The sequence below is a fragment of the Lissotriton vulgaris genome, chromosome 5 (genome assembly GCF_964263255.1).
Source record: "Lissotriton vulgaris chromosome 5, aLisVul1.2, whole genome shotgun sequence".
NCBI lineage: Eukaryota > Metazoa > Chordata > Amphibia > Caudata > Salamandridae > Lissotriton > Lissotriton vulgaris.
The window spans coordinates 250,119,132-250,138,874 of record NC_141693.1 but is presented as its reverse complement, the minus strand read 5'-3'; the positions used below and the strand labels follow the sequence as shown (position 1 = coordinate 250,138,874).

The following is a 19,743-nucleotide window of genomic DNA, read 5'->3' as shown; positions in this document are numbered from 1 at the left end:
ATAAGTGACACCACACAAAAAGCGAGCGTGGTGCATGAACCGTTTTTAAAAGCAAATGACTACCTCCAGCCCCGGCTTCCGCCTCAGGACTGGGTTAAGGGTCTATTGAACAGGCCACAATTCCCTTGCAATGCGCGCTTACAGACAGTGAACTTTCAACGGCATCGTTTTTTTTCCCCCTTTCCGACTTTCAGTTTTGTTCTTAGTGACTCCCTCGCGCACATGCACATGAACACGCGCTTCATTAATCAGGCGAGACACCCCTTTGAGGGCCTCTGGACCTGTTTGTCACTCTGAGGCCTGGCTGCTGCCGCTGCGGGAGTGTCCCCCATTTCACTGGCATCCGCGGACCTGCCAAGTCACTGCTGGGGCCCCCTCATCTCCGGATGCACTGTTTCCCAGCGGGGTTGGCCTGGACGGTAGCTGGAGGCGGCTGCTGACCTCCTATTGCCCAGCCCCCACCGAGACTCCGTAAAGCTGTGAGGAGGTGGGTGCACTTTCTACCGACGGCTGGGGGTGCAGGGGGGTTCCCGGTGCCACCGATCTGTCCGTGGCCCCTCGCTCCTTTTCGTGCTTCGGGGGGTCCTGTTCTCTGCCCTGCATCCTGCTTTGGCTCTACTTCAACTGGCATAGCGGCGGCACCTAGGGACATCCAGTGGAGGTGCAGGAGAGCATACCAGACGGCTTAAGGTCCGAGCCTTGGGGTGCCTGTGGGTTGGCATCTGGCCGGTGTTATCGGAGCGGCGGGGATCTCCCTGCATGGCATTGACACCTAGAAACAACTTGCTTTTGATATGATCTATATAGTCCTGTACTGCATCTGCCCATATTTGTGTTTTGACGCATTGAGTGTAGGGTTCTTGATCAAGTGTGTGTGTGATGGGATTTGCTAGGAAGGTGTGTAGCTCCATGCTGTGCGTGAGGTGCATCATCAGAGTTGTGTGAATAATAACTGCGTCAGCACGTGCCTGAGGTGCATCATCAGAGCTGTGTGAATAATAACAGCTGTGAGCCCGTGCCTGAGGTGCATCATCAGAGCTGTGTGAATAATAACTGCGTCAGCCCGTGCCTGAGGTGCATCATTAGAGCTGTGTGAATAAGAACTGCGTCAGCCCCGTGCCTGTGGTGCATCATCAGAGCTGTGTGAATAATAACTGTGTCAGCCCCGTGCTTGAGGTGCATCATCCACATTGCTCAGGTCACCCAAATTCCTGCACTCTCTACCACACTGCTTTCAAAAACGACATAATCTTGCACACACTCTCACTGCTCACCAATTCAAAGTTTGCTAAAAATTTTATGCAACGCATTCATACACAATGCTAATAACTCAAACTTTAATGCTGCAAGACCTATTGCATTGTAAATGCTTGTTTGCTTTAGGTGTAAAACAGAAGTATGGAGTTGCACATGCCACTGATCTTGGTAGCTGTGCACTGCACTTGCTTGAATGGTCAGTTTCTTGGCTCACGTACCCTTGGCTGCAGCGCACAGAGATGTCCACTGCTGCACACAGTGGAAAAAAATTAGAGGGACATTAATCCTGATTCTTCAGACTTTCACCTACACCGATATGAGGATGGCTCTAATAGATTAGCCATATGTATCTGTGTCAACTATGCCAGGTGGTACATGTGAGCCCTACAGTCGAACTTGAAGTCTCAATGACACGCATTAAGGTTGCCTTTCTGACACGATCCAGTTCTCAGAAGTTGGGCCACAGTCTGCATAGGTAGGCAACCAATCACAGTCTGTCCTGCAGCAGAGCACTTTTCCTTCCTCACCCAGAGCTAACTGTGGTGATGGATGCATCGCTGCTGGGTTTACCTGGTGGAGATGGAGGTCAGTAGCCTCTGGTCCCCAATGGAGGCCCAGCTCCATATCATCCTTATGGCACTATAGACATTGGTTTGGTGCTGAAGGCTTTCCTGCTGCCCATCAAGGTGAGGCTGGTGCAGGTTCTCACAGACAACACTACTGCCATGTGATACTGCAACAAACAGGGTGATGTTTGGATGTGGCTTCTTAGCCAAGAGATTTTGCATCTTTGAAAGTGGCTAAAACATCAGTACATCTTCCTTGTCGCCAGCCACTTTGCAGGACCCCTAAATGCCAGTGCAGACAAATTGAACAGACGCAGACAAGTGGCTTTTGTATCCCGAGGTAGCACAGGGTGTCTTAGACCAGTGGGGAGAGCCCTGTGCAAATGGTTTTTCCACCATTGATGATCTGTGTCATCACTTTTGTGCTTGAGAGTTTCAGTAAGAACACTCTTTAGAAGATTTCAGTTGCAGTGTAACAAGAGACTCCTGTATGCTTTCCTGCCACTGCCTCTCCTTCCCAGAGTTCTGAAAAAGTTCAAGAATGACCATGCCCAAGTCACCCTAGTAGCCCTGGGTTGAGTCAAGAGAGTGCGGTACCCGGAAATGAGCATCTATCCTTCAGTCATCTACCTCTTCAGGAGGGACTGTCCGTCTGCTCAGCAAAGCACTGTCCTCCACCTGAATGTACACAACTTACACCTCCATGCTTGGAGATTGAGTGGCGGCTATTGATTGCCTTTGATTTGCCTCTGAATGGTAGAGGTCATCCTTGTCACCAGACGGCCCTCCTTGAAATCCTTCTGTACTGGGCAAACTTGTACACTTATGTGATAACCGAGAATCTCACCCCTTACAGGCAAAGCTGTCAGATGTCCTTTTGTTTTTGTCCCAGCAAGGTCTTGCAGGAGGCACAGTGAAAGCTTATTTGTTGTTTCTTTCGGCCTCTTTACGTTTGACAGGCCAACCGTCCTTGTTTAAATCACCTGTTGTAATGAGGTGTATTAAAGGTTTGACACACATGTTCCCTTCCCTCCAAAGCCTTTTGTGATGCCACAGTGAGACCTTATTTTGATCTTTCCTCATATGTATGACTTTCATACTTGTGCATAGCTGATTGCTGCGTCTCTTGACTTTGAAACTGTCTTCCTCGTTGTGAGTATACATCAGCTCGTTGCATGAGTGAGCTGCAGGAACTTTCTGTTCAACTGCCCTACACCACCTTTTTTTCTGGACAAATTGGTGCTGAGGACTCAGGCAGCCTTCTTACCGTAAATTGTGACTCCTTTCCTCACTGAGCAATCAGTCACTCTACCAGTGTTCTTTGCTTCCCCTAACCCCTTGTAAGAGCAGGAGAGGGTCATTTGATTAGGCTTTGGGATTTTGACATTGATCAAACCAAGGACCATCAGGTCGATGATCAACTTTTGTGGGGGGCTGAAGCAAAAAAAGAGAAGGATTGCTCAGAGGAGGTCCGTGGTGAGGTGGATAGTCCTCTGCTTTAGGATCTGCTACGCACAATTGAAAAAGCGATCTCAGAACATCTGAGACCCCATTCTACAAGTGTCCAGTCTACTATCACTGCGCTGGAATGATTGATGCCTGCTGTTGACATCTGCCAAGAGGTGATGTGGGCATCAGTGCATATGTTCACAAAATGATACTGCCTTGACAGCCAGGTCTGGAATGAAGAATACTTACCTTGCTTGCTTCTGCAAGACTTTTTGGTCTGATACCACTACACGTACCATGCAAATTTGGAGATACTGCGTTGGTATCTATTTTAATGCTAAGAATTTTGGGTTAAAATTATCCATCAGTAGATCAAATTTCATACCTTCGGCAACATTCTTTCTGGTGGATACTCTATCTAATCGCAGATTCCTCACTGCCCTCCCTTCTTCCTGTTCTGTGCAGTAGCTGCTTCTTATCTAAAAAGGTCCCAAGTTCTTATTCAGCACGTTCCACCAACGGTAATCAATGTTTACTCCGCGAACCTGGACCCCGCATACCATTACTACGCATGCCTTTACAACAAATTTTGTTGTAAATGCATGTATGGTAAATGCACTCGCGTTGTGAAATGTGCTCCCCTGGAGTTACGTCTGCTTGTGCGGTCCATGCAGACCCGATGACCCCGTCACTTGTAGACGAAGGGCGCACAGACCCGGTACATCCTGCCTGGCCCCGTCCGTACCATCAGCTTTGTCTCTGCCCCAAGACGCCCGGCCTCAGACGGCGTTCTGCTTCAGGAATCGAGCAGGCCTCCAGCGGAGCGCCACAGTGGAACCTCCCTGTTCTCACCTCTGGGTAGCCGCGCAGCGTATCTTCGCAGACAGGGGCACTGCCGATTCTGCAGGCTGTGTCGGAGCCCCTCAGGGTTGTGGTTCACAGGCCTCCCGGGCCACCTCGGTCTGCTCCAGCCCACTGGGCCCAGGCGCTCATAACATTCTCACTGCCTGTTGCCCTCACTGCATGTAACACCTCGAGTTATGGCACGGAGCGGAGAGCACTCACTGCAATCGGCTCTCTACACAATGCCTGTGTATAGTCGGGCAGGATGTTGCCTCGGATGACCCCCTCTGCACCGCCGATAATTGCCAGATTATCTGGTCCAGTTCTAGAGCTCTGCTACAGGAGGTCCGCCATCAGCGGCGGTTAGCCGCGCCCCCTCTGGTGTGGAGTGCTTCTGGGGTGCATTAAAAAATGGATGGAACCAGGAGGAGAGTGGAACTACGACGAGAGAGAGGTAAGGGGTTTTGGGTTGATTTTTTTTGGGGTGGGGGGGTTGTGCTGGGGTAGTGATTGTGTAGTGTAGTGTTGTGGTGGGGTTAGTGTTTTAGGGTTTAGGGTAGTGTTGTAGTGTTTGTGTAGTGTAGGGTCATGCTGGGGGTAGTGTTTTAGGGTTTAGGGTACTGTTGTAGTGTTTGTGTAGTCTAGGGTCATGCTGGGGGTAGTGTTTTAGGGTAGTGTTGTAGTGTTTGTGTAGTGTAGGGTCATGCTGCGGGTAGTGTTTTAGGGTTTAGGGTAGTGTAGTGTTTGTGTAGTGTAGGGTCATGCTGGGAGTAGCGTATTAAGGTAGTGTTGTAGTGTTTGTGTAGGGAAGAAAAGTGCTTTATGGTAGTGTTGGGGGGTCGTGCTGGGTAGTGTAAATGTAGAAAAAGGATTGTGTGTCGACGGTGGGTGATGCAAGGGTACTACATTAGGGGGTAGGGTAGGGTACTCTGACTTACATTTAAAACTTTTACAATGAGTATACCTTTAACATGCATGCCTTTGCGTTGTAAAGGCATGCGTGGTAAAGGCATATTCGTTGTAAAAGTTTGCGTTGTGTTAATTTGCGGAGTGATAGTATTTGCGGAATAATTTTGGCGGAGTGATGGTATGCGGGGTATTTGTATGCGGAAAAAGTCACATATTCTCCAGCAACAGCTTTTACGTGATGCATTCCTGAGAGCGCTGAAAGCAAAAAGACAAGAAACTGGCATCCATGTGCAGGGATAGCTCTTATATATGGCTGCGCTCCATCACTTCTGGTGTTGGTACGTATCAGCGCTGAGCTGCATGGTGCTACCTGTTGCCTCGTAGCAAAATTCGCCGGATCCAGTCTGGCGCCTGGAGATATTCTGTGGTGAGGAAGATGCAGTTAGAGTATCCACCAGAAAGAGTATTTCCGAAGAGAAGTTAATTGTTTTTGTAATGTTTTAGTTTCTTAACAAATAACGTATATCAGTTGCTCATCAAGACTTGGCCAAGATGTGCCAAGTGCTCAATTTAAGGCTGAAAGGAGCAACTGTCGCACATTCTTTTATTTCGCTAAATGCAATCTTTCTCGGGGTGTACTGAGACCCTAAGCAAGGCATTAAATGTAAGTAAAATGCATACAAGCATTTATTTCGAACCTTATTTTGCCAGTTGAATCGTCCATGTACCTCCCCTCTTTCATCTGCACTTTTGCCTGCCCCCTCTGGTAGTGTGGCAAAGTGTGAATGCAAACTATGGGCTAGGGTATCCAATTCTCATGAAGTTCTGCAGATCTGTTGCTCGTCTGCTCGCACATTTTATTGCATTGTTTCAATATGGATGGTTTACATTTTGATTGTATTCATAATTTACTGGCAGTATTTTATGACTATTGTTAATGTTTCAAGACTTTCATGAAAACTTACTACTGGCATGTCTGTGGGTGGCACTTCATGTTACAAGGATCATTTATTTTTTTACATCTGTTCTCTCTGCAGAAGTCTAGCATCCTGACCAGAGCCGGGGAGCAGCGGAAGCGCAGTCAGTCTATGAAGTCATATCCGTCCAGCGAGCTGCGCAATATGTGTGATGAGCACCTCGCTGTGGAGGAACCGCCAGAGAAGGAGGACATGCTGCAACAAATGCTTGAGCGAAGGTACGTCTTTCTGTCTGCGTACTATCTCTAAATCCTTTCCTGACCCTTGTCTTTTCTTTCAAACCACTGTATTTTTATCAGCAGTTTCTATTTCTCCTCATTAAGTTGTGCATTTGTGATGCAGGTACACTCCGTACCCCAATCTCTACCCAGACCAGTCCCCGAGCGAAGAATGGACTATGGAAGAGAGATTCCGACCTCTGACTTTCCATGGCTTGATCCTGAGATCTCAGCTGGTCACTCTTCTCGTCAGAGGTGTATGTTACACGGAGAGCCAATCAGTAAGTGTTCCTAGTGCTGGGATAGGGGAAGACGATATGACGTGGTTACGGCCGATATGTTCTTTATTCCTCTTGGCCTTGAATCAAGCTTTTTAGTTCCTCTGTCTTTGTTGTCTTCTGCTTTGCAGAGTTCAAGTCAGCCTCGTCTTTCATATGCTGAGATGGCTGAAGATTACCCACGCTATCCTGACATCCATGACCTGGATTTGACCCTTCTGAATCCACGTATGATTGTGGTAGGTGCAGAAGCTTTGGGCGCTTGGACTTCTGGTGCTAAACCGCAATCTTTTGATTTCACTGCCATTTAATTATAAGAGATCTATAGCTTTTATAAGTATTCCCTCTGCAGCTCTACTCTCAAACCCTGTTAGAAGTTGTATGGTCCTTGCATATCCGCCCTATGTTAATGTAAGCAACACACATAGTCAATGCTCTCCCTCCACAAACCATTTGATATCTACTAAAGTGCGCCTTTTTATTCATTGCCGCTGCCAAAACAGTGTGAAAATGGTCATCAGTCACTGTGGTAACGGTTAAATATCACTGATACTTTACAGTTTTGAAGTCCGTGTTCTGTTAAACATTCATGTTGGCTAGTCTAGTGTTTGGATGAAGTGTTTTTTTATTCTTTCCCCATTCTTCAGGAACAGAACCTAAACAGCCTTTAGAGATTTCAGTTTGGTGGCTAGAAGTTATTTTTTTATAACTTTATTTTCAACTTTTCCAAATGCGGAAATTTTTCCTATGTATGAGGCAAAAAGCATTAAGGGCCAGATGTACAACGGCCAAAATAGAGCCTTGCAAATTGTGAGTCTTTTGCGACTCTGAATTTGCGAGGCGCTATTTCGGATGTACAACAATGTATAACAAACTGTTAGCAATTCCCAATGGGGTCGCAAATAGAGAGATTTATGAATATTAATGAGCCTCTCAAAATGTTACCCTATTGAGAATGCAAAATTTCCTAGCTAACATGCAGAAAAGTTTCAATTCTATTAAGGACGAGGAGGCGAGGATTCGGCTGATTCTTCTTCTATTTATTACAATACATCAGCTCCAGCAGCCTTTGCAAGAAAAACAATCTACATAAAAAACAACATTTCCCATGAACACAGGGGAAAATGGAAACAAAGAAAGTCCCATGGAGATGGCCAGTCATAACTTCCTCTGCTGACGCTCTGTCTCCCTCTATGTTCGTGCGACCCATCAAGGTAATCTGTGGTTATTCTTGCTTGCCAGCATCCTATACTAAGATTAGAAAAAAATTATTTAGGTAAATTCAAGGGACTAGGGTTCTTTACTACCATCTTGTCCACAAATACCTGAGCATCACACGAAAAAATCAAAGGCATGATCAGCATTACTTGACAAAAACATTATCGACACCAGTTACTCACCATACATACGCAGGTGTTCTGGGAGGGTTCAGAAGGAAAACTGGTGGGCTAATCCTCGCCTCGCCGTCCTTAATAGAATTGAAACTTTCCTGCACGTTAGGTAGGAAATTTTGCATTCTATGGCAGGACTGGAGGCTTCAGATTAGGCTAGTTCAAAGCTTGTCCACCACCAAATATCCCAATGATATCACAGGTTTAAACTAAAATCTTTTGACGGTGGAATCCAAAGACCAGCCTGCGGCATTCAAAATATCCTCTAACCGCGCTCCCAAGGAAAAAGCTTTGGATGGCATTGCACCCCTCACTGAATGAGCTCTGAAACCGGAAGTATCTATACCTGTTTCCTGCATCACCCAGCAGACCCATCTCACAATCGTGGGAGAGGAAACGGCCTTGTGTGGTTTAGTAAGAGCAATAAACAATTTTCTCACGCCCTGTGGACGTACATCAACCGTTGCCACCTAGTAGGCCTTGAGCGCTCTAACCACACAATTTTGGGATGTCCGGGAAAGCAGGATAAGGCGCAGATCTTGAGTCACTCCTTAGTTCGTCTAGAAATATGAAACATAACTCCTTCTGAGTGAAAACCCCACCCGTGAGATCAACGGCCCTCACACCCTCTGACAGAAAATCAAACACAACAACATGCAAGTTTAGCTGATATCTTCGTACGCGACAAATATTTATTAGAAGGCCAGGAACAAAAAAGTTTAGAACCTTATTTACATCCCATAACACCGAATAGCTAGGTTCTGGAGGAACAGATAACAATACCTCAACAGTTTGCAAACTAAGGGATGCTTACCAACTGGGCGATTATCTAATGGCACGTGACCCGCTGAAATAGCTGAACGAAAGGTGTTAATTGACCTATAGGCCAATCCCTCTTTAGCCAGCGAGACTAAGAAATTAAGGACGTAGACAATGTCTGTCCCCATCGGATCCACCTGTTGTCGCAGACACCAACTTCCCCACCGTGACCATGCGGACCGGTACCTCTTATTGGTACTCTCGGCCCAGGACTTAGAGAGCAAAACGACAGCCTCCTCCGAAAGGCCTGGGACTTCCCAGCGTGGCCTGTAACCCACCAGGCCATCAAACATAGAGTGCCCGCAACCAGAAGAGGTTGGGGAATCCCCTGAGGAACCTTGAGGAGAACGTGACCGAGTGGTAGAGTGATTGGAAAATCCCAGTAAAGTTCCATCAGAACAGAAAACCAGGCTTGCGACCTCCATATTGGAGTGAGCACCACTAGGTCTGCCTGTTGTGTCCTCACCTGGGTTGATAACATCATGATCATTGCGAAGGGGGAAAGGCATACCCCTGCTCCTTGCTCCAATCCTGGAGGAAAGCATCTACTGCCCATGCTTCCGGAACCGGCTGCCAACTGTAGTACCGTTTCAGCTAGGCGTACAGACGGGAGGCAAAAAGGTCCACCTTAAAGGGACCCCACCAAGATTGAATCTCCCTGAACACACCGGAATGTAGTCGCCACAAGTTGGTGTCCCTCCAGTGGCGAGAGCACCAATCTGCCACCTGGTTGGACGACCCCGGCAGATGCTCTACCAATAGGGATATGTGGTTGGATAGGCAATACTCCCAAAGATCGCGTGCCAGATTCGACAAAGCTTTTAGCCGTGTCCCTCCGAGATGATTGATGAAGCGCACTGCTGCTACATTATCCATTTTTAGTAGAACACAACTGTGGACCCTGTCCTTTGTCCAACACTTCTCTGCAAACGAGCCCGCCATCGTTTCCAAGCAATTGATGTGGACGGATTGTTCGGCAGAGGACCATTTTCTTCCAGTAGATACTTCTCCGCACCGGGCACCCCAACCAGAACCGCTGGCGTCCGACTCTATCATCAGATCTGGTTGAGAGCCAAAAATCGCTCTGCCGTTCCAGGCCTCCATATGATCGACCCACCCCGGTAGTTCCGTCTTTGCCTCCTCTGTGAGGGGTTCGACCTGAGAGTAGGTGAGGCCTTTGCGCAAATGATAGGCTTTGAGACACTGAAGGGCCCTGTAATGCAGGGGGCTGGAAATATGGCTTGAATCGATGACGGGAGAAGACCCACCACTCTGGATAAGGGGCGAAGGGAAATCGTGGGCAGAGCCAACATACGTTTGAGCTTGTGCCTGATCTTGGTCAACTTCCGAGAGGGCAGGGACAAGGTTGCCGCGACCGTGTCTATCATGAAGCCAAGAAACTGCATTCTTTGAAAGGGGCACAAGTCCGACTTTATCCCGTTGATGAAAAAACTCAGGGACTCCAGGAGGGACACTGCTTGCTGCAGTTGAGCTTTCAAACGTAGAGGACATTGGCTCATAATGAGGATGTTGTCCAGATAAATTATCAGCCGGACTCCCTCCAAACTGAGGCGCTCCACCACAGGTTGCATCACCTTGGTGAAACACCACGGAGCGGAAGACAGTCCGAAAGGAAAGGAGGAGAACTCGAAAATCTGAGAATCCCACTGAAACTGTAGAAAACGTCTGTGAGGGGGGAAATCTGGATCAAAAGATAAGCGTCCTTGAGGTCCAGACGGACCATCCAGTCTCGAGCCTGCAACAGATCCCTCAGGAGGTGAATGCCCTCCATTTTGAAGTGCCGGTAAATGAGCCACCCATTGAACTCACTTAGATTTATTACGGGCGGTAGCCTCCGTACTATTTCTCCACTAAGAAAATGTTGCTGTGAAACCCCCTGGGATGAAGAGAGGAGGGTGTAACTCCCCCTTTGTGTACTAATTCTGAAATCTCTGTTGATAAGTTCGCTCTGCTCCTGTGTGAACATTAGAGGTTTGGGACGAAAGGGTTGGGTTGGAAGTCTGGCCTATTCTATTTGAAACTCTCTTAAGGTTTGCAAAACCCAAGCATCGGAGGTGAGCAAAGACCAATTGTGAAAAAAACACTGTAGTCTGCCTCCCAACTTCACCTCCCCCAGATTTTGGAGTCTCACCTTGTTGGTTGTTAAAGGAACCATCTCCACGTCCTCTGCCTCCTCGTCTACATGGAAAGTTCCTGGTCGGATAGAAATTCCCAAACTTGTCTGGGTCCTCATATTGTCCTCTATGGGACTTGCCCTGCTTGAAGGAAACTCTGTTTGACGGATGGCCGGCCGAGCGCCCCCTGCCGCGACCGGTTGCGCCAAAAACACGTGGGGTGAAGATCCGCTTAATGGACATTTGGGCCTTGTCCAGAGAATTAAATGTACTCACGAATTTTTCTAAATCTTTTACGAAGGGGTCTCCGAATAGATTACCCTCCGCAACCGGACCCGCTTCTGAAGTGGCCAACTCCCCAAGCTTAGGATCGATTTTTGTAAGGAGTGACCTGTGCCTCTCTGTCGAACGCCACATTGGCGTTTCCCCAAAGAATTATAGCCCTCTGAACCCAACCGGAGAGGTTCTCTGGGGAAATAGGGGTACCTGACTACTTGGCATCCTCCGCCATATCTAGGATTTTCGCCAAGAGACCCGCCCTGTCTAAAAGTTTATCCTGACACGCTCTTCACGAGCGGTCAATGCCCTTCTTGGGGGCACAGATAAACTTTGCCAAAAAGGTGGACATCTTCTGGTCCACTTCAGGGGTCACAGCGACCTTACCCTCTAGGGTAGGACGTGGACAGTCCACGCGGAGGCAACTTCTTACCTCCTGGTCCAGAGGTTTAAGCAGTCTGGACGCCATGTAGGCTGGCACCTTGGGTGCAGGGGTCCATTGCGATGATCGCGGGTGTAATAAGTCGTCCGGGTTAAGCATGTCTGCCTTTGGGTCTGGAGCCGGTGAGGAGCCATATTTTAATGGGCGCCAAAGCCGTTCCAACTCCCCATCTCCGTCCGAGGTCTGGGGGGACTCATCTGGGTCCAAAGTAGTTGCATCGTCCGGAACACCAGAGGGTCCCTCCAGAGCCTCATCTGGCTTGTTGGGAGGGGTGGAGGCCTTAGCTTCCATAAATGCTTTCTTAAGGCATGCAAAAGCGTCCGTGTCTACTCCTGCATCCTCAGAGCGCTTGCACTTGGGGTCCGAATTACCGGATGGTTGGAATGGAGATAGGGGAGTTTTAGGCCCCGACAGATCTTCCCTCTGATCGAAGGGTAACAGGCATTGCGCACGTACATTCTCAATTTTCTTCTCCAAAGGCTCAACCACCTGAAACACCGCCTTATGAATGGAGGAATCCATGACCCTACAAAAATGGTCATCTACTGGTAAAAACATGACTTCCTCCTCCTCATAGTAATCCTCAAACTCCATGAGGTAACTGGGTAGTCTAATGAACAACAGTAATAAGGGTATAAAGGTAGGGAAGTACCCTAGACTCAGAAGGCACAGAATGTGCACTTAAAGAGTCTGTGAAAAAAGGCTTGGAACCAGTAAGAAATATCGCCCTCCTAATTCTGTGGGATTTACACCTGCCTAGGCCGATCCCGATACTTTAATAATGCTCCTACCCGCCGCACGGATGTTCTGGCTCCAGGCCGGAGCTCTCTGATGCCTACAATGCCCAAACACCAATTAGGGATCTTCCCCCATGGCCGCAGCGAGTCCGTCTGAACCGCGTTAACCATTCCCAAGCGGAAACAGACGACTCGCTGCCGCGGGGGGTAAAACGCACTCAGTGCGCGCAGAGCAGGCAAATGCATGGTCCCCTAGCGGTGGGAGGCCGCACCGAGCAGAGAGAGTGACAGAAATGTTGCGGTCGCGTAGGAGCGCACTTCACTCCCGCGGCCGATTTGAAAAAGCAAAAGCAGCGTTAGTGTTAATAGTACAACCGCGAGGCAAATCCACAACTTAATTTGTGCCTGCACACCAAATTCGCCCTCAATGACATACCAAATCCACATAAAACCAGAAGGAAAAAGAAGACACTCATCTGACTGCTGCTGGAGCAGCGAAGAAAGAGGGAGCAGAATGTCAGCTGAGTAAGTTATGACCGGCCCTTGCAGTGGATTGGCCATCTCCATGGGACTTTCTTTTTTTCCATTTTCTCCTGTGTTCATGGGAAATGTTTTTTTTATGTAGCTTGTTTGTCTTGGAAATGCTGCTGGAACTGATTAATTGTTATAAATAGAAGAAAGAATCAACCTAATCTGAAGCCTCCTGTCCTCGCATAGAATGGCATGCCCTCCCAAGTATGGTGGCCTGCTGGTCTCAGCAGACCACTGTGTCTGGGACTGCTTTTAAATGGAACCAGTTTTCCTTAAAAAAAAATAAAAGGTGATGCATTAAAAAAATGAAACTTTCGTTTTTTGTTTTTTTTAAAGTACAGGAAGTGGACCACTGCCTGCCCTTAAAAAATGTTTTCCCCTGCGTTTACAAAGGGGAAGGGGTCCCCTGGGGATCCCTTCCCTTTTGCAACCCTATTACCACCCTCTGGAAGAGGGTGGTAATTTTGTGCCCGCAAATGCGGCCGCAAAAGCTTTGTACATGGGGTTGTGCTCACTATTAGGATAGGAATGCCCCCTTCCTAATAGCGACCCGTAATACCAAATAGCGAGTTGCATATAAATTGCGACTCACTATTTTGGAATTATACATACCCCTAATGGTTTTTGCATGTGCAAACAGGTTCGCAAACCCGTTTGCGCATGCAAAAACAGTCGTACATTTGGCCCTAAATCATGTATTCATATCCACTTCATCTCATTTGATTTAATTTAGAATGTCCATAGGAAGCACCAATAGAGAATTATATTCTCATGCAGCCGGCACTAGCGGAGCATCAACAGCCTTGTGTGAGTGATGTTGCTGGGATTATCTTTCTTTATCAGCCAGAAATGTGTGAAGTGGGTCTGATATATCCTGGGGCCTTGAGGTAATAGTCTGCAATTTAGCATACAGTATACTATTTTCGTTATAGTAAATCCGGTCTTCAGGCCAATCAGTTGCACGCGAGGTGGGCCTCTGCCGCATATGAGAACTACTCTCAGCTTGGCCATCAGCAACACTATCACTGTGAACTTGAAAGATGCTTTAATAATATCTATTACGCAGCCTAGCAGGCCCATCAAGGGGTTCGGTTCTTTGTTTGTCGCAGACCACTTAAACCCAGTAGGAGGCAGTTGATGGACAAAGCCATTCTTAGTGGATAAAATGTGTGGTATACTCTGTGGAGGAAATTGTTGTGGATAGCTCTGTGCTTTCCAATGCAAGGAACCTCCATGGTCCTTGTGCTACAGAACTCCCATTGTTTCATAGATGTCCCTCTTCTCCACCTACAGTGGTTACCTCCCGAACCTTGGGGTCCCCAGGATGAGAAGATAATGCTTGGCTGGGGAGCTGGAAGCCTCCATGTCATGATAAAAGTGGTGCTGGTACTGCTGCCAGGGACCTACCAGCAAATGGGGCTATGGATTCAAGGTTCCTTCATAGTGGAATCAGGAAATCAATTGTATAAAGGAGCATGGCAGCTCTGAGCGCTTGGTTTAAAAACAACTGAGCTGTTTTCAGTTCAGCTGCTTTACCAACATATTTTCTTAAGCATCGAGGCACTGATACTGCTGCCATGTGGACGAATGGATTGGAAGTGTCCTGTTTTTGGCTTGTTCACTACCCCACTAGCTTGGGCTGCCAGAGACTGCTCTTTAATCTGGAAGCGGCAACAGGTCAACTGTTAGAAATGGAATTTCTTGTTGGCTGAGGCTTGCACCAAAGCCAGGCAGAAACCACCACTCTAGTTAGGGTAAGGGGGAACCACACTGTAGATAACCCCTGCTCATCCCCTTGGTAGGTTGGCACGAGCAGACAGGCTTATCCCCAAGGCAATGTGTAAAGTATTTTCACCAACACTCACAGCAACTCAGTGAAGCACCACAAATGGACACTACACAGGTACTTTATAAAAATAGATATCTCTTTATCTGGTTTGTGCAAGACCAGAACGACTTAAATCCGACATACATAAATACTCTTTCTTTAGAATGTTCTCTTGTAATTCTTTTAGTCCCAAAATCGGAGACTCAGCAGTTCAGTTCTTAAAAGCAAAATGGGTGCAGAGCTTATCCCTCTTGATCATCTCACAACCATAGCGCTGATCCTTCGTGAGCCACTCACCCTTTGTGGAATGCAGGCTCCGGTACCGAAGCTCGTTGTTGGAATGCTGCCCTCGGTACAAGCAAAAGGATCCGGGCCTTCGAAATTGCCCCCGCTGCACCTTTATAAGAACCAAAAAGGATGCCGATTTGTAATACTACCTTCGCTGTAGCATTGAACGTGTTACACATCTTGGCCCGTTTGAAATCAGCGTCTCTCCCCTCCTTCACAATGCGCGAGCACGCGCCCACCACCCAAGACGCTGCCTCTCATCACGAAAAGGACGCTGTCTTTCCACTTGGTTAAAGAACCACCCGATGCCCGCTCAGTCACTTGCGGGCAGCAGCTCTTTCCTTGGGCGGCAATCCCCGGCCTCTGGTTTGGCTCGTGTCTCCGTTGTAGGGCGGGGGAAGCCCTCGCTACTAGGCAACGCCTTGCGCTTCCTCTCGACCCCGCACAGCTCCTCCAGGACTTTTCCTGGTTGCTGGGAATTGCTCGGCGGGGCTGCCAATCCCAGTGCGGTTCCTTCAGGATGTTTCCTGGTTGCAGGGCAATGCTCGGCATGGCCGCCAATCCAAGCGCGGCTCAACGCTGACGTAGGTGGCACCCCAGGCCTGTGGCGGTGATTGGCAGGCATACAGCAGGTGTCTCCGGTCACGACCAGCAGCACACAGTGCGCCCAGACTCCCGGGCTGGCGGCGGCGATTCCCTCGTGGTACAGCGCTTCTAATAAAGCCCCCGAGCTGGCGGCGGTGATTTCCTCGTGCACATACAGCAATCTGTGGCAAAGCAGATGCCCCGCAGGTCCTCAGCGGCACGCTACTCTGCACAGTGTGCGAGAGGCACGATCCTGGGGCAGGTCACGCTTAAGGCAGAGCAGACCTTAGCTATGTGCCGATGAGCACACCGTATCAAATTTCACACGGGTAGTTTCACGAAGGCACATGCTGTGCTTAGAGACACGCACACAACGTTGATTAAAATGGCTTCTTCTGCCAAACTTTTGTGTTCCTGAGAGGAACACAGAGGCCAGCTCTCTCTTCTGGCCCTTGGAGACTCTCAGGACACAGCACACAGCAAAGTCCTTGGTTTTCAAGCAGGGGGGTGGGGGACACAGCACACAGCAAAGTCTCTTGTCCTCACCCTTAGTAGATTCAGCAAACTGCAGGTCGGCCCCAGAATACACAGCAAGGGCAGTCTTCCTTTTCCAGTCTCTTCAGTTGATCTCCTTGGGCAGAGGTTCCCCTTGATTGTAGAAGTCTAATTTACAGGGGTTTCAGGTCTTACTTTTATACCCCAAATGTCTTTGTTCTCCATGTGTGAGGGGTCCAGGATCCAGTCCCAACCAGTTCTGGGTGCCCTCTGCCAGGGCATGTCTTCTTCCTTTGTGAGGAGAGGCCCGGGTCATCAGCGGTATGCAGGAGGTGGGGCCAGCATTGTGGAAGGCAGGCGCAGTCTTATTCAGGCCCAGATGCAACTCCTCCCACCCCTCTAAGTGTATATAGGTCTATTTAGCCTAGTGCGGACTCACCCAGCCTCCTGCAGCCACCCCCAGCCCCTGTCACTCACAAACCAGACAGTCAATACACAAACAGGCAGAGGCACACTGAAAGGTTGAACAGGAAAATAGCCACTTTTGCTATTTTCGAACACAGAATTTAAATCTTTACTAAAAGATGCGTTATCAAATTCTGAGTTGAGGGATACCAGACTTCAGCTTCCCATCTTGCTCCTACGGGGAGATATGCAGGTACACATGGGACACAGCACTCCCCATTCTATCCTATGGGCAAGATGGCCGTTCAATAGTGAAAAGCGAAATTGGCAGTATTTCACTATCAGGGCATGTCACACACACTAGTACATGTCCTACCTTTCACATACACTGCACCAAGCCCAGGGGGGTACCTTAGGCCTACCATAGGGGTGTCCAATGTGTAAGAAAAGGGAAGGGTCAGGCCTGGTCAGTGTGTACACTAGCCAGGACAACATGGCAGTTCACAGACTGCACACAGGCACTGCGGTGGCAGGCCTGAGACACCATTTAGGGGTACTCAGGTGGGTGGCACAATCAGTGCTGCAGGCCCACTAGTAGCAATTGAATTATCAGCCCTGGCACACTCAGTGCCCTTTAATAGGGACCTACTGGTAAAACAAATATGCCAATCCTGGATAACCAATCACAATAACAATTTACAGGGAGAGCATATGCACTTTAGCACTGATCAGCAGTGGCAAAGTGCCCAGAGTCCTATTGCCAAAAACCACAGGTCAGGAAAAACAAAGGAGGAAGTAGCAAAAAGTTTGGGGATAACCCTGCAAAAAGGGCCACTTCCAACACCAACTTAAACCATTTCTTCCACCTAATCGTCCCTTTATTAAGCTTGTCTCATTATCTAGATGGGTTTTCCCCCTGGATTTCCTGGAATCTAGAATGTGTTGACTTTTCTTGGCAGTGCAAAGTTGCGCTGAACGTCATTTAGAGTCTACTGTGACCACTGGCTGATAATGGAACAATGCAAAGACAGACACAGAGCCCATCCAGATCACAAAAGTCATGAACATCAGTTGGCCAAAAGCAATCAAATCAAGTATTATTTGAACAATAACATCATTAACTCCCCAATTGATTGTACTATTTTACTGTTCAAATCTCTTTATTCATTTCAAACATTGTCCGGGAACAATGGTACCTTCATATCTGTTGAGTCATAAACAACTCAAAGCATACTTTCATGGCAATCCGTAACAATTACAAATGAAAAGAAAACATGTCCTGCCCATCTTCCTTCCCCCTCACCCACCTATGACAACTGTATGACCACTGAAGCACATTTCAAGTTCACAACTGATCAGACAATGAGGTTGGTCTCCGATAATCGCAGGAGACTTGGATATTTGGAGCAGGTCAGTTCCCGGGAATCCTGTGAGAGGAGAGAACGGTAGGGGTGCCACTGTTTCCCCAATTAAGCACCTTTGTTTGCGAGCATCAGGGAGATTCTCTTCAAACCAAGGATGTGCCACAGCCGGTGTAACCATCCCAAGTGTGTGGGCACCTGTGGTGAGCCCCAGTGTGCAAGGATATTCTGAACTGCGGCCCCTAGAGCCAATCCTATCTGTTTCCCCCATCGAGACTTCAAGGGATAGGTGAGCGGGGTTGGTAGACCCAGCAAAGTGTATGCAGGAATCTGGTTATTTGCTTCTGGAGACGAGTCCATCTCATCTAGCACCTGTGACCAATATGATTGGAGTTTGGGACATTCCCAAAGTAAGTGAACCAAGGTTCCCATGGCCCCACAGCCTCTCCAGCACATCGCTGTACATTCTGGATTCATTCTGTGTATTCCAACAGGGGTAAAATGACAATATATAGCAATTTTGACAAACGTTTGATGACTGAGTGAAAGGTAGTGTAGTCTTTCAGTTTCTGGGCGGGAGATGTCTGCACTCAGTTGTTGGAATGGAATCACACCCTCCTCATGGATCATGTGTCCCATTGAGTGGCAGTTAGATTGTCTCCATGCAGCAAACACTTCAGTGTTAAATCTGGATTGTCTATCAGTGGCATTAAGAGGGAGAGGAAGATAGTCAGGCTATATTTGACACTTGTGTGATCCCAGGCTCCCATTATCTCTTGTGTGATGGGGGATAAATATACATTTTTCAGTCTGTGTGCTTTCTTAAGGAAGGGGACCTTCCAAAGAGAGGTTCCCACTACCAATCGATTTTGGAATAGCCATTGTTTTCCAGATTCAGCCTGATGCCATTCCACTAGATACTGTAACTGAGCTGCCTTGTAGAATAAATGAAGGTCTGGTATACCAAGTCCCCCATCATGAGGTGGGAGGCAACTAAGCGCTTTCTTCATGCATTGTGCCCCCCTTCCATATCCACCCCCCCCCCAATATGAATCAGAGCAAATCTGTTTTCAATTTAGTAAGCATATATTTCGGCGAGGCCAGTGGGAGAGTTTGAAATAGATACTAAATCTTTGGGATTATAGTCATTTTGACTGACGCTATCTGGTCATGCCAGGTTATCTGGTGGTGCTTCCAGCTTGGAAAATCGTGTCTAACCTGATGGAGCATAGATTGTTAGTTGACGGCGTGTTCGACTGGAGCGTGGGTGCAAGTTTTATTCCCAGATAGGGAAGCGATGTTGACAACCACTCAATAGAATGTTGTGTCATTAGTTGGTTCACCGACGCAGAGGAGATGGAAAGACCAAGTACTTTTGATTTCTCCATATTGACTCAGAAGCTAGACGCCAAGCCAAATGCCTCTAGTTCCAGCAAGAATGCGTAGCCAGCCTGTCCAGGGTCACTTGCACGTCACCGGCATATAGACTTATAGTATTTTGTTCCCCTCCAAAGACTGCTCCAGTTATGTGACGTCATCTCTGAGCCAAAGGCTCTATGTATAGTGTAAATAAAAGGGGCGATAACGGGCACCCCTGTTGCGTGCCTCAATCGATCAAGAAGGGGGCATGTTGCCATTCACCCTCAACGTCGCATAGGGCAGGTGGCAACAATTTAGGACCTGTTGCAGAAAAGGCCAATGTGCTCTATTGAATGCCATTTTGGTATCGATCGCTAACAGCATATGCTGGTCTAGGGTTCGTGACGCCTACTCTGTAATGTACAAGATGCTTTTGGTGTTGTCACTCGTTTGTCGATGGGGGATGAATCCTGCCTTTTCCGGGTCTATGATTGACAACATATGGGGGCCTAGTCTACCAGCCAAAATGCCAAATTTGAGGTCGACGTTTAACAGAGATTGGCCGGTAGGAGCCACATTGGTGTGGATCCTTGC

General features: G+C 48.1%; 1 protein-coding gene across 1 annotated transcript in view; it reads left to right on the top strand.

The window, feature by feature from the left end:
- The window catches only part of CLCN6 (Cl-/H+ antiporter 6), a 246,608-nt gene that overhangs the window by 218,000 nt on the left and 8,865 nt on the right, over nt 1–19,743 (top strand). The window contains exons 19-21 of the mRNA XM_086921292.1: nt 6,062–6,219; nt 6,344–6,500; nt 6,629–6,736. Coding sequence (XP_086777418.1) covers nt 6,062–6,219; nt 6,344–6,500; nt 6,629–6,736 — 423 coding nt within the window. The remainder of the gene's footprint in view (nt 1–6,061; nt 6,220–6,343; nt 6,501–6,628; nt 6,737–19,743) is intronic.